The 13,081-nt window shown below is 39.7% G+C and overlaps 1 protein-coding gene across 15 annotated transcripts in view; it reads right to left on the bottom strand.

Moving 5' to 3' along the window:
- The window catches only part of prom1a (prominin 1a), a 77,246-nt gene that overhangs the window by 25,895 nt on the left and 38,270 nt on the right, over positions 1 to 13,081 (bottom strand). For all 15 annotated transcript variants that reach the window (XM_076738356.1, XM_076738360.1, XM_076738357.1 and 12 more), the window contains one exon: positions 500 to 620. In XM_076738356.1, the coding sequence (XP_076594471.1) occupies positions 500 to 620 (121 nt within the window). The remainder of the gene's footprint in view (positions 1 to 499; positions 621 to 13,081) is intronic.

Here is a 13,081-nt window from a genome sequence, read left to right as displayed (position 1 = left end):
CATGCACAAAAAGTGTGAAAATGAATCTTTTTTCCCACCTTGAAAGGATTAAATAAATGACTAATGACTAGAAACAGTGGCAGTCTGACACAGAAAAAGCACACACAATGGTTTATATGTTTGCGGTTAACTGTAATACCCGAGATACCAAGAACTTTTCTTATTCCAGTGAATTTGAAATTTTGGCTTTTCATTCAACCAAAGCCAAACACTTTTTTGTGCTTTAACCCAGATCGTTTCACTTGCTAAGACTTCCTGTAACTAGTAGCTGTCCTTTCTCACAATCAGCAAATCAAATCCTGACCAATTGATGGTATTGTAATGTAATTTGTAGGATTGTTACACAATATACAGTAATGATCATCTTTATACTGACAGCACATAATGTAGATTTCTCTGTTTCTGCATTCATAACATGGTATAATATTGTGTTGGAGCCATTGGACACAAAGCAGAGTGATAATGTTCCACTGCATATTCTACAGAATATCTGTCTCACCATTGGCGTGTCATTAGCAAAGGTGTGCAGGTCCCTCATGTTGCTGTTGACCAATCGCCGTATGTTCTTCACCTGGGAGCTCAGGTTCTGATTGGCAGCATATGCACACAGCACCCCGATCCTAAACAAATGACAGACACAAACACTGTGACCTTTCTGTCTCCACGTGCCACTGAGTGACCCTGCTGCTCCCACATCAGTCAACAGTTTGGCCCAGGGGTGTGTTCAACAGAAGAGGGTGATGACATGCCATCAACAGTAGGGGTCAGTGTGTACCACCACATTTACTTTGACATTTTCTTTGTTCACTTCCATTGAGTGCACCTGTAGAATGAGCATTATGTCCGTGACAGCCAGCTTTACACATAACTGATCTTGTAACCGAAGTTTTGATGTGTGATTATCAAACCAAAAATATTGTCCTCTGGCCCTTTCAAAATGAATTTAAAATGTTGATGGCATAAAAACTGACATTTCATTTACGTGAAGTGTATTTCTTATAGAGTGGAATGCAGCACAATGAAAGCCAATAGGTGGTTGGTCGTAGACTTTATTTTCTGCATTGTTAAGATAATAAGAGATGACTTTCAGGAGGGGATCTTATTTTCCAAGTAATTTGGAGATCAACTCACTGCAGGAAATGCAGGTGTGTCTACATTAAGCTCCGAGGCCCTATCTGTATAATCTGAGGTCCCTCGGTTGTAAACATATTCAAATTAAATGTGAAAACACAGAATAGCATGAAGCACACCATTAAAGTGAGTTTCTTGCATACTTCAAACAGACCTGAGTAGCTTGGTACAAGGCTTAATTAGCTCGAGCAACATCAAGGGAAAGACAGCCCATAATATTAAGCTGTTTCCATGACTCACTCTCATCCCAGCTGAATTTACAGTTCAGCACTTCACAGTAGTACTATGCGTCTTAAGCGTGTGCATGTATGCTTTTATTGCTGCATGGATGTGAGCGAGTGAGCATGGTTGGTGTTCATGGGGTGATTAACTTCAGAACAGATGGCAACTTCTGTAGAACGGATTGTGAAACATCAAAACTCTGGCAGTACAGTTGTATAACATAGTGAATGTGTTTTAAAGAAATGCCTCAGTGGAATAAGCAGCTTTATGAATGATGTAAGATGACTCGCAGAGAGAAGTAACAAAAGGACTGACTCAGAGGCTACTGTGAAGGTTTAGATCAATGGAGATGAATCAGGGTGCTGTGACTCAATGTACAAGAAGGCTGAGGTTTCTCTATGTAGGTTTGTGTGTCTGTGTAGGTATGCACGACAGCCTGTGTGTATGGATGTTACTGCGGTGCGTGCAAAGTGAGGTTATGCCCTATTCATCGTCTTATTGTAATGTATGAAGAAGGTGGTGTGTGTGTGTGTGTGTGTGTTTCATCTTTACAGTTGTGATCAGCAGCACTGCTGTAGAAGTCTCCCTTTGTGGATATAATCCTGTTAATCCAGTCTCTCGTAACCTGCATTATGCTTTTGACATTTTGTCACATTGTTCAGTGTCTTTATATAATGAATGCAGAAAATATTATCTACTACTTTCATGAAGTACTCTGATGAAGTGAAATCAGATAAGAGTCGATATTTCTAACAGATTTACGCTCTTTCATGTGTAGCTGTGTAAATATACAGTAGATCTGAGTAGGGCTGATAATTATTCTGCCAATTATAGTTTCAATCAATACAATAGTGAAAAATGTTCATCTTCAGCACTGATTCCAAGGTGACATTCGAATTGTGTCTTTTATCTCAGCAGTGTTGTTCAGCAGTCCAAGGTATTTATTCTGCAATTATGCAAAACAGTGAAAATCCTCATTTGTGAATCTTGAACCATTTAATGTTTGGCATTTGTGCTTGATGAATGACTTCAACAATTGTATTGCATACTAAACTGAAATGTCTCCCAACACATTTCAGTTAATTCCGCTACAGCATAGAAATCAATGTGTGACGGCTAAAAACTCGCTTGAGATAGCTCATCAATCACAGCAAATCAATCTCACTGAACAATTAGCCATCCTTAGTTTTTTCAGTGTTGCTTGTCCTCACTTGATAAAGCATTTGCCATTTTGACCATCTTTCTAACTTGTTATTTTTGGTGCTCAAAGTCAGTCAAGGACAGCTGCAGAAGAGCATCATGTTAGCATGTTGTCAAAATGTAAAACTAAGAGAGTGAACTGAGTTCTTTATTTCATTAAAGGGGAAGCTGTTCAGCAGTTGAGGTCAAAATCTGCTTGTCAAGGAGTCTTTGAATGGACAAACAAGAACCTTTAAAACAGTTCTTGTTGAAAAATGGTTGGCACATATCAAACATATTTGTGGTTTGGAGCTAACAGGCGTAAACATGCATAACCAGTGGTATAACCCTCAAAGAACAAATAGGGTCATGTGCTGTCCTTGGAAGACAAACTTTTCATTTGTGTAGCATCGAGCTGAGCCTTGTCTGGAGGAATTGTGATGATGTTTGCCATAAATAGTGAGTGGGCCAGCAGAGTAAACGTTGTCATCGTACAAGTGGAGACTTAATGAGAAACTAGGCCAAACAACTAGGCTGGGACACAGTGAAGTGGAGCCATCCGGAACCAGGAGAGGATTCAAAATGGCCACTTCTATAACAAAAGCCTTTTGTCAAACATCTCTCTCTCTCTCTCTCTCTCTCTCTCTCTCTCTCTCTCTCTCTCTCTCTCTCTCTCTCTCTCTCACACATACACACAAGTAAACAAGTACACAAGTCCACACATATGCTGGCCCTTTCTCCTTTACATACACAAATTCACAAACACACACACACCGTCCCTCTCTCTGTCTCTGGGTGTCTGTCTTTATCGCTAAAGCCTATACTTTCCTCTCTTCTGTTTCTCAAGCCCCCTCTCATTTGTCTTTCAGCTCCGACTCATCTGTTTTCATCTACAGTATGTCCCTTCACTGCACCTCTATTTCTCACTCTCTCTTGCTCATACTTTTTATTGTTTCCCTCTCTCACTATTGTACCTCGCAGGCTCATGCTTTATTCTCATTTTCCTATAGCACCCACTTTCTTCTTTTCTCTCTTCCCATCTCCTCTTTTGCCCTCAGCTCCCTCTTTCTTTTCTCCCTCTCTCCCGATAGCCACCTCACTCTCTTTTCCTTTGTCTCTCGCTCACTCCCTCTCCCTGCCGGTGTCCAGCAAGGTCACTGGAATCTGCAGCCAAACAAAGACTCTTTGAGAAAAATGCCAAGCGATTTCCAACGAGCTGTGTAGTACATGACTTTCCACCTTCAGCAGAATCAAGTCTGGTTTGGTGTGAGCTTGGTAGTCTTGTTCATTTAGCAGTTTGGAATTGTTATTTGAGAAGTGATGAAATGAAATCAGGAGATAAAACAGAACAAAGAGGCAAAAATGCATTTTTGTGTATTATGAATACCAAAAGATCAAATAAATAACAAACTCTTGATGACAAGCAAGACACACCAGAGCTGAATAACAGATTCTGGTGAGTGAATTTATGAGAGAAAACCCATTTTGTCACGGATGCTTATAATGTCTGAATCAAGGCAACAGGAAGCATGTCAGCCTCTGTCAGTAAAGATGCAGCCCCCCTCTCATGTCACCTTCATTTCCCCTTAAATTTAATGCTGCCTTTTTATCACAAAAATATTCCAGTCCATTCCGGTGAATAGCTTTTTATTAGCAATGCCATAAAACTCACTTGTGCAAAAAAATGTTAATTTTGCATGACAGCAGTGAAGAGAAGATTTAAGTAAGGAGGGTGTGAAGTTCAGGCCTAAAATGCATAAAATATAAAAGTTGATTTTATATATTTTAAGCCACCAATTTACACATACTGACAAACTATGGAGTTTCTTTCCCTACTCCAACTTCTGTTAAATCCAAACTTTTGTATACTTTTAATTTACTTAACCATCCTTGTGTACAAACTATTGGATAGTGATTTTCAGGTAGTAGTTGCTCTTTAAATCAGCCATTGGCCTTTAAAATGCCATTTATCAATTCACTGTGTGAAAATGAGTGCTGTTGTGCTGCATCATCACATTTCCCTTTTGTCAGCAACTCCTGAAGTGACCCGCTAGCTCAAACTGTGGCTAATGACTGCATGACCGTATGGCTGCTTGTTGATAGTGTGTCTCTTGTTGACCACAGGGGACAATCCAAACACAGTGGGAGGAAGATTTACCTCTAGCAACTTTGTAAAGGGGCTGTAATTCCCATTTGAGCGAAAGCCAAATGACACATGAAACTCTTCCTCAGGGTGGAAACCCCGCAACAGCAGATGAAGAAGAGCATGGAAATAGTGCAGTGCCCCAGTATCTAGGCCACTACTGGGGGCTGGGTGGTGAGTGTTACATGGTCTGGTGGCTCCATAGCTTTTACAAACTCCAACAATGGCCTGCATTCAGTGTGATTATAGTTGTGAGGCTGGGACAGTCGCCTTTCAGCCCCTCCCTGCTTTGACACTGCTGGATCTGGACTTCTATTATTTCTCAATACAAAACTGAAAATTGTAGGCATTGTGGTAAATCTTAAGCAATTAATATTACTAACAAAATGGTGCTATGCATGAAGTGCTCTTTATTTTATTGCAGTGTCATTTTGAGACCTACAGTGTTGACAATGGAATTAAACAAGGTGTGAAGTGTACAAGGCAACAATCCATGTGCATTATTAAACAATTAATTATTGACCAGGGCCTTATTAAAAACATTAGATTCACATCTTTGAACATGGAACTTGTGTGGTATTTTTAGTCTTTTCTGTGCCAGCCTGACCTCAGTGACCTGTATTCAAAAGCTCGAGAGAACAGACACATTACAACATAGCAGCTTGTTTTGTGTGTTTGTGGGACAATAAATTGGTTGGCTCATGAATCACACACATCGTTTAATGTAGAGATCACAGCAGTGGCTAGTAGCCACCATTTTAACCCATTTTAGTCACTGTTTAATTTCATAAAGCCAATATTTGACGCATTTTTAACAGTCTTTCATTCACTGATATTTGGTCCCATCAACTGCTAAATTCAGTTGATCCCCTGTTTATTTCAGTTAAGTCTCTGGTTAGCTTGTTTTTATTCCACTTATTCTCTCAACTAGCCATTGTTATATCCATTTTGTCAGCTGTTTTATTTGTCTTCTCAGAGCTTGCCAGGTCACAGTCTGAACCTGGCTTCCCACTGCATTAATGTGTCTTATAAAGACATTAGCCATTGAATGCTTGAGTTTTGTGACTGCAGGGCCTTTGCTCTTTGCTCTAGGCATGACAGCCCTTTAAAGAAAGTGCTATTTTGTTCAGTTTTCATTTTCCCCCATAAGGACATTATGCAAGATGCTGTCTGTTTCATCTAAGGACTGGCTCCAGTAGTTTGATGGGAGACAACGGTCGATTAATTCCACAGTAAACAGTCCAGGAATGATATGAATACTAAACTCTAAGCCAAACAGCCTGTAGGTCTCAGAGTTGTGCAAACAGCCACAGAAGGTCACTGAAATACTGTAGCATTTTAAAAACTCGAGGGTGGCCAAAAGACAAAAAATGTGGCCAAAAGGCAAAAAAGAACATGCAACTTTCACCCAGGCAGAAGAAGCAGTGTAAATATTGATTTCACAGCTGGGAGCATTGTTAGACATTACACTGGTTACACTGATTTTGGTAAAATATGACCCTTTTATGGTCGTAAGTGGCAAAAAGTAAATAGATTTTGAAGCAGTGCCTCAACTGGAAAATCAATGACTGCAATCCCTACAAATGGTTGTGGTTAAAGTCAGTCTGAGCACAGCAGCAACCTCCAGGGATGAAAAATGAAGCTGACACTGAGTGCCAAAAACTGCAGTTCTTCAAATAGCCACTGGAGGCTGGCTCCAAAAGCTAGACTTCCATAGTAAAATACCCAAATTTACAGTAGAAATAAACATGTTTGCAGCCTAGTACAAAGAACAGTTTTGGTCTCTATGGCTTATTGCCTTGTTCATGACAACTGTATGGGGAGAGCATTTTTATATAACTCACTCATTTAAGTTATATTAAGGGGTAAAGTTATGCATAATTCTGGGCATGGCTGCTTTGAGTGACAGCTAGCCACTAGGTTTCATTAACCAGGCTTCATTTGGCCCAGTTGGAGTCAGGCACTGCCAAGATGGCAATTGCCAGAGCCACTGTCACAGAGCTTCACATTGGCTCTTCAGAAACCTGTGGGTAATATCACAGACACCATATCCATGTTTTATACAGTCTATGGTTTGAGCCCCTGAATAAGGCACTTGCCTCCTATGTATATTATCTGTGCATCTCAGTTCCTAAAACTAAAGTATAAATTAGAGGATTTAGAGATCATCATTCAACTACAATCTTCAGGCTCAAACAGGTGGAACACTAAGCATCTGCTCTGCTGCTGTGTTTCTGAAATAATCAGTGAATTTTACTTTAGCTCCTCCTCAGTTCCTCTGTAATTTGTGAAACAGTGAGGCAGACAGCTTTTTTCCATGAGGATATCAAAAACAGAAGGTGATTGTGTAACATATTAGTTCTGCTCAGGAAACCATCTCTGGATAGATTGAGGTTATAAAAATAATTAACCTTTAAAGCAAATATTAATGGTGTGATTTAAGAATAAATGTCAGCTGTCCATAAGAAAACAACTTTTGTTAAAGAACAACTGTTGAAGGATTTCCAAGAGCAGGTAATTTACTCGGTAAACAGTACCTTTATAACAAGTTTTCGCTCTCTATTAAGCCTTGGCAAATCAAACTTGCTTTGAATTGATTCTGCCATGATTTGCATTTCATTATTTAACAACAAGGACTCAGGAGAAGCAATTGAAGTTTAAAACTTTCTTTAGCATAAGTACTCAAAGTTTTTTTTCCTAGGGAACCAGGAGTTCTGTAAAGTTAGAAACTTGCTGAATCACAGTGATTGGTTTTAATCGTGTAGTCCTTTGCGATTAAGTGGGCTCAGCATGGAACAAACACTACCCGGGGCCAGATGCACAAAACTCTGTGTAGATTCACGACTGAAACTCTGTGTATACACAAAGATAAAGATATGCATGGGCATGCTTTTTGGTGCATTTATAAAGCCGTGCGAATGCCTGATCCAGTTTTATAAATTGCAGTCATTGTGGAAGCGAGCACTTGTGAACAAGCCTCATTTCCACTCTTCCACAGTTAACCGAAAATGGATGTAGAAATGCCCTTAAAGGCAGACCTGTCATCAGAAGCATGCTCCACCAAAGACTGCATTTACACTATCTGTTCCGTCCATTTTCATAACCACCCTCTCACCAACTGTCTCTCTTGGCAGTAGCCTCTCTAAAAGTCACAACTGAAGCGTGATGTGTACTTATCCTTCAAGTAATATATATTTAAATGAAGTGTTACATCAATATGCCCTTTTGTATTTTCATTTATATAATACATGGATGTCCACAGTGTTTTACTTTCAGCTGGGTGCCTGATTCTGACCACCTAACTGTGGTCACTTAATGTAGGAACTATTTAAGCCAATCCTTGTTGCTCTTATATTTTAAAACAAGCAGTTGCCTGAAGGTGATTTTAGGATTCACTGTGTGTACTAAATGAAAGGGGCATGTAGACAGTGGCAAGGGTGGTGGGATTGCCCAGGGTGGGTGCTGGAATACTTCCCATGTTTTCAAATCCCAGTGCTGACAAGTCTGTAAACATCTGTTTGCATATCAGTATTTTGATGTGTTGGTTTGGAGAGGTTCTCCAACAGCAGCAGAACAGCTGTCAATATGCTCGACTGTGGCTATTTAAAGTGACTTTACAAAGTGCTTCAGAAGGTAAGATAAGAGAAATACAGAACAAAAATAATCAGTAAAATTACCAAACCTGACTAGTTGGCCTATATCTCAGCATTTCAGTTCTCAGTTCTTCATCTCAGTTCAAATATCAGTTTTTGTATGGGGGGAATTGCGTATGCGTGGTTTGTGTGCATACACATTGTTTATACATCTGGCTCAATGTCTGGGAATTATTTCTCACTGGGTCTACAGCATCTTTGCTGAGAATGATTGGAATCAATGTGATCCAAGGAGGTTTGCACTCAGTGTTTTGGATAAAGAAGTTTCCAAAACTGCTGATATTGCAGAGGAGAACTTCCTTGTTGCTGAGAAACAGAAGGTTGATTGTGGTGACATGAACAAGAAGCCTCCACTATAGAAAAGGTAACTCCCAAAGGTAATTCCTAAAGTGAACAGAACCACTGGTACAGAAGCCAGAGTAGCTCTGTAAGTGAGTCACTGACAGTCAGGCTTAGAAAACCACAAGGCTGTTATACAGTGGTTGATTACTGGTCAAAGTATCAGGTAGAGGAGAAAACCTTACCAACTAAAGCCCAAAATGTTCAAGCTTATGGCTCTTGCCTTGGCATTTACTGTATTCCTTACCCTGTTGACCACAAAGTTAAAGACACAAAGAAATGAAAGATGACTCTATCTGCATTTGAAATGCTGCTGTTTCTGCATTATAAATCCCCCTAGCTGGTCCTCCCTGAGATAGACGGCAACTCCTAGCTGTAAATGACATCATGGAGCCCTGCAGCTTTGCCTTCTCTCTCCGGTGCAACAATGTGCCGTATCATCGTGACTGTAACACAAATGTCTTCAATGAATTCAAAAGAAAGCCTGACCAAGCTGTGAACATCAATTTGTTTCACTCTGTAGAATTCCAGTTAGACTGCTTGTGTGTTGATTTGTCGTGTGCACACTACAGTGCAAGAACCCGCAGACCACAAAAGACCCCAGGATGAGGATAAAATGTAATTAGTACAAAATAAAGTGGATTTCAGCGATAAACCAGAAATGAGGAAGAATTAGAATGATTAGTAAGAGCGAGGTCTCTCCAGGTGATGTGATAAATTATGGGATGCACAGCAGATTCTGACAACAGCCTCTCCAGTTAATTATCTTGGCAGTGGTTCATGTACAGCAGCCATTGTGTGCTGGGCAGCTATCATGCGTGTACTTGGGCATTATTATATGTGGACGGACACAGAAACTGAATGGAAATGTGCTCAGTTAAGTTATTCAGTGGAAACGTCAACGTAGAAGTGGGGACAACAAACAAAAACAACAACAACAAAACTGTAAAACAATATCAATCCCAGTAGATATTAAGGCTTCAGTCACAGTAAGAAAGAAGGGAGTGAAATGTTCAGACTAATTGTGAAAATAAAAGGAAGTGCAACACCTGATGCTTCATTTGTGTAGCACCTACTGCATCTCTTGTACTTTGCCGTGCTCGTGTACTCTGTGAAGTCTTTCACTGCCTACGCTTGCTGTGTCAGATGTACTGTCATGTATCATTGGCCATGTACAAGACAAAACTCTTTACGTTAACACAATAAAACACTTTCCAAGCTAATGATTGCTCCCTGGCAGATGCTGAACTTTGCGATAAAGAGGAGTTTGGAATGAACTTTGGCTTGAGACCATACTTGTGGAAATAAAAGTTCTCAACTGTAATAAATTAAGGACGAGATGAGTAAAACCAAAATAAAACTGGACGGAGCCAAAGAATGCATAAGAAGCACAGAGAGGCAGCCACTATCAGCCTGATCTCCTGAATATTAATTATTCAGCAACTCAGAGAACTGAGTTTTTGAAAGGGTTTCAAAGCTAAACTCTGCACAGAGAATTATTCTCCTGACGATAAAGTCATTCTGACTCATTTACACCTACACACTGTAACTTCTGGAATCATAAGTAATGAATGTAAATACTGTACATAAATTCTCTTCCAGGTGTTATTGACCGCTAAACTTAATGAAATTGTCGACAACACATGTTCAGATAATTGGCTGCTGCTGCCCATTTTCCCCACACATACTTTGAGCAGCGTTTTCCAAAGCTCTGGAAATGAATTCCCCTTGAGGACCTCCCAGTGGCTTGACATTTAGTCAGACAGTGACATCTTCATAGTTCATTGTGGCTTTTTTTTTTATGACAGAGTGAGCTTAATGCGCAGCACACTATTAATGAATCCCCTAAAAATAGTCCTGCATGTGATGATTCCTCAGGCATGACTGAGCGACGTGCAGGTTACAGGAGGCAGAGGATGTGTGAGGGTGTGTGTCTCAAAGTGACTAATTGTGGCCTTGTTTTTGTGTGTGTCTGAGAGGGATTGTGTTCATATCTTTGTGTCAGCAGTACGGTGAGGTGATTCATTACAATTACTGCTTAGCTGCAACAAAAAACATAGTTCAGTGAAGTATTAAATATCATTCAGGGATTATTTTAAGTTATTAAGGGCTACTTGAACTGAGTGTTACAGAAGGTCAGGAAATGTCAGACAAATTTATTTCTGTGCCACAACTTAAAGAGAAGTGGAGACTGGAAGTGATTCCAGTGGCCTTTCAAGTTTCTAACTTTAGCTTTAAAGAAGTAAAAACTATTGCCAGACGCAGTTCATATCCCAATAAGTGTACAGTCGGGTGTCTCCTGACAAATCACATACGTGTATGTGAAGAAGTGTGTGCACAGATATTTGACATGTCCAGCTTTAGTTGTGTGTAGTATTGTATACAAACGTTTGTGGACTGTACCGTGCTGTACCATACGTGCCGGTGTGTGCCTCGAGCTCCTCGGGCAGAGGTCTTTGTCTGTTCCAGAGGCTTGCTGAAAACTAAATGGGACAGATCCCTTCTTAAAACATACTTTTATCGGAGAACTCTCCCTGATTTTTACCTGCTTTCTCTCTTTTTTTTTTTTTATCTCTTCTTCTTTTTATCTGTTTTCTTTTAAAACCCAATAAGGTAATGTTTTATTTTGCTGTCCTTGTGAAGCACTTTAACAAGGATTTTGAAAAGTGCTCAATAAAGAACTACACATTATTATTGTTATTATTGTTCTACTTCTTCTTATTGTCTGTAGGCTGTGGCTCAGCTCCTGCTGATGTCCCTTCAGTGCTCTGTGCTCCAATAAAAAGTGGACCACTGATGAAAATTTGTTTCTACCCATTAATTGGGTCACTTTATTAATAATTCAGCACAATTCAGTGCTAATGTCTCTTGTCACATAAATAAGAGTGGAGCTACTATGAGCCTTGCATTAACTGAGTGGGGTTTTTTTTTCTGTTTTTTCTTTTTCTTTTTTTCCCCCGACACAGTCCAGCCACTGTAGATATTAAACAAACTCAACACACTGAAAACAGTAGTAGCTACTTTTTGTATCAAGGGCAGAAGTCTACACTCTCTGGTTTTGCTCTGGTTTATGTATTGTCATAATGGTATACCACTCACCTGTCTATTACCTCTAAATAGGTGAAGCTCCAATATCAAGAGGTTAACAAAAAATATCTTTTCTTAGTTGTCTGTTGACATTGAAATGCGATCTGAAATTAAAATTTATCTACATGCATATTTACTGATACATGGTTTCGGGGGGACATTGTTCTGAACACAGCCTCAAGGCATTTAGACACCTGGTCCTATTTCAAGGCAGAATATTTCAGCCTGATCAGAAACACAATAGGACTTCAAAGGATATTCTGGTTGTCTGTGGACAGTTGTGTGAAACAGTTTTTATTGTATTACATATTTAATTCAGAATATGCTGCACAGGCCCTTAGAGAGTCTTGCATCATGTTGCTTCTCTTCTCTTTTGCTTTATGTAAACATGTGTTCTAAGCCTGAAAATTCAGAATTTGTTTGTGCAGCTCTTCACCATTCTTGTACAGTTTTCCTTAATTTAATTTTTCCACAAAGGCAAACGCTGACTGTTGTTTGCTGTGTGCAGGACGGTGACAATGGTCACTTCCACAGACAGTAGTATTATGTACATAACTTCTAGCATCCCCATATTCTAAAAACTAGGAGGACATTTAGGAATTTGGGAACCCATCAAGACTCTGTATTGACGCATTTACCAAAATATTTTTTAGAATTATAGTTAGTGAAGATAACAGGAGACTTGAGGAGTGAGAGATGTGCAAAAACCAGCCACACAAGAGCCAAGGACGATGTACTATGGATACTCAGTTCACTGTCGCCTACATTATCATTAATTAGACCCAATATGATTAGCATGAATTACGAAGCCCATAATGTTAGGACCTTTTGTGTTAATAGTGTTGGACACCCAGTGACTGAAATAGACTGCTGAAATGCATGCTGGGTAGCAGCGTGAGGCAGGGGTCGTTCACATGGCCAAAGCAGAGGGAAGGATTTTATATCTGTCATTTTATCATTATAAATCCACACAGGGGTTATGTGCAATCAGAGCTGATTAGTGGAGACTGAAATAGCTCCCGCTGTTCTTTTAATAATGTGCAGTGTGGCCTTTCAATAGCTGGCAGACGTAATGCAACATGCCGTTTACTACGCAGTACATGCATTTATGCATGAGCTAAGACATGATACGTTAATAAGAGAAGCTGTGAGAAGCTGTTGTGCAACAAAACTTCCACAGCACATGTGATCACATTTACATGAGGATTAAAAGACATATATTCAGATTTGATCTCTTTTTGTTCATACAGAAGTTAAATGGACAGTCCGCCAAGGCTGTGCACAGGAAAAACTATTTTACCTTTGTTTCAAATTTTTTTCCTAATGG

This window comes from Chaetodon auriga, chromosome 9 (genome assembly GCF_051107435.1).
Source record: "Chaetodon auriga isolate fChaAug3 chromosome 9, fChaAug3.hap1, whole genome shotgun sequence".
In the NCBI taxonomy this organism is placed as follows: domain Eukaryota; kingdom Metazoa; phylum Chordata; class Actinopteri; order Chaetodontiformes; family Chaetodontidae; genus Chaetodon; species Chaetodon auriga.
Note: the sequence above shows the minus strand (reverse complement) of the source record. Positions and strands in the feature narration are given on the sequence as shown.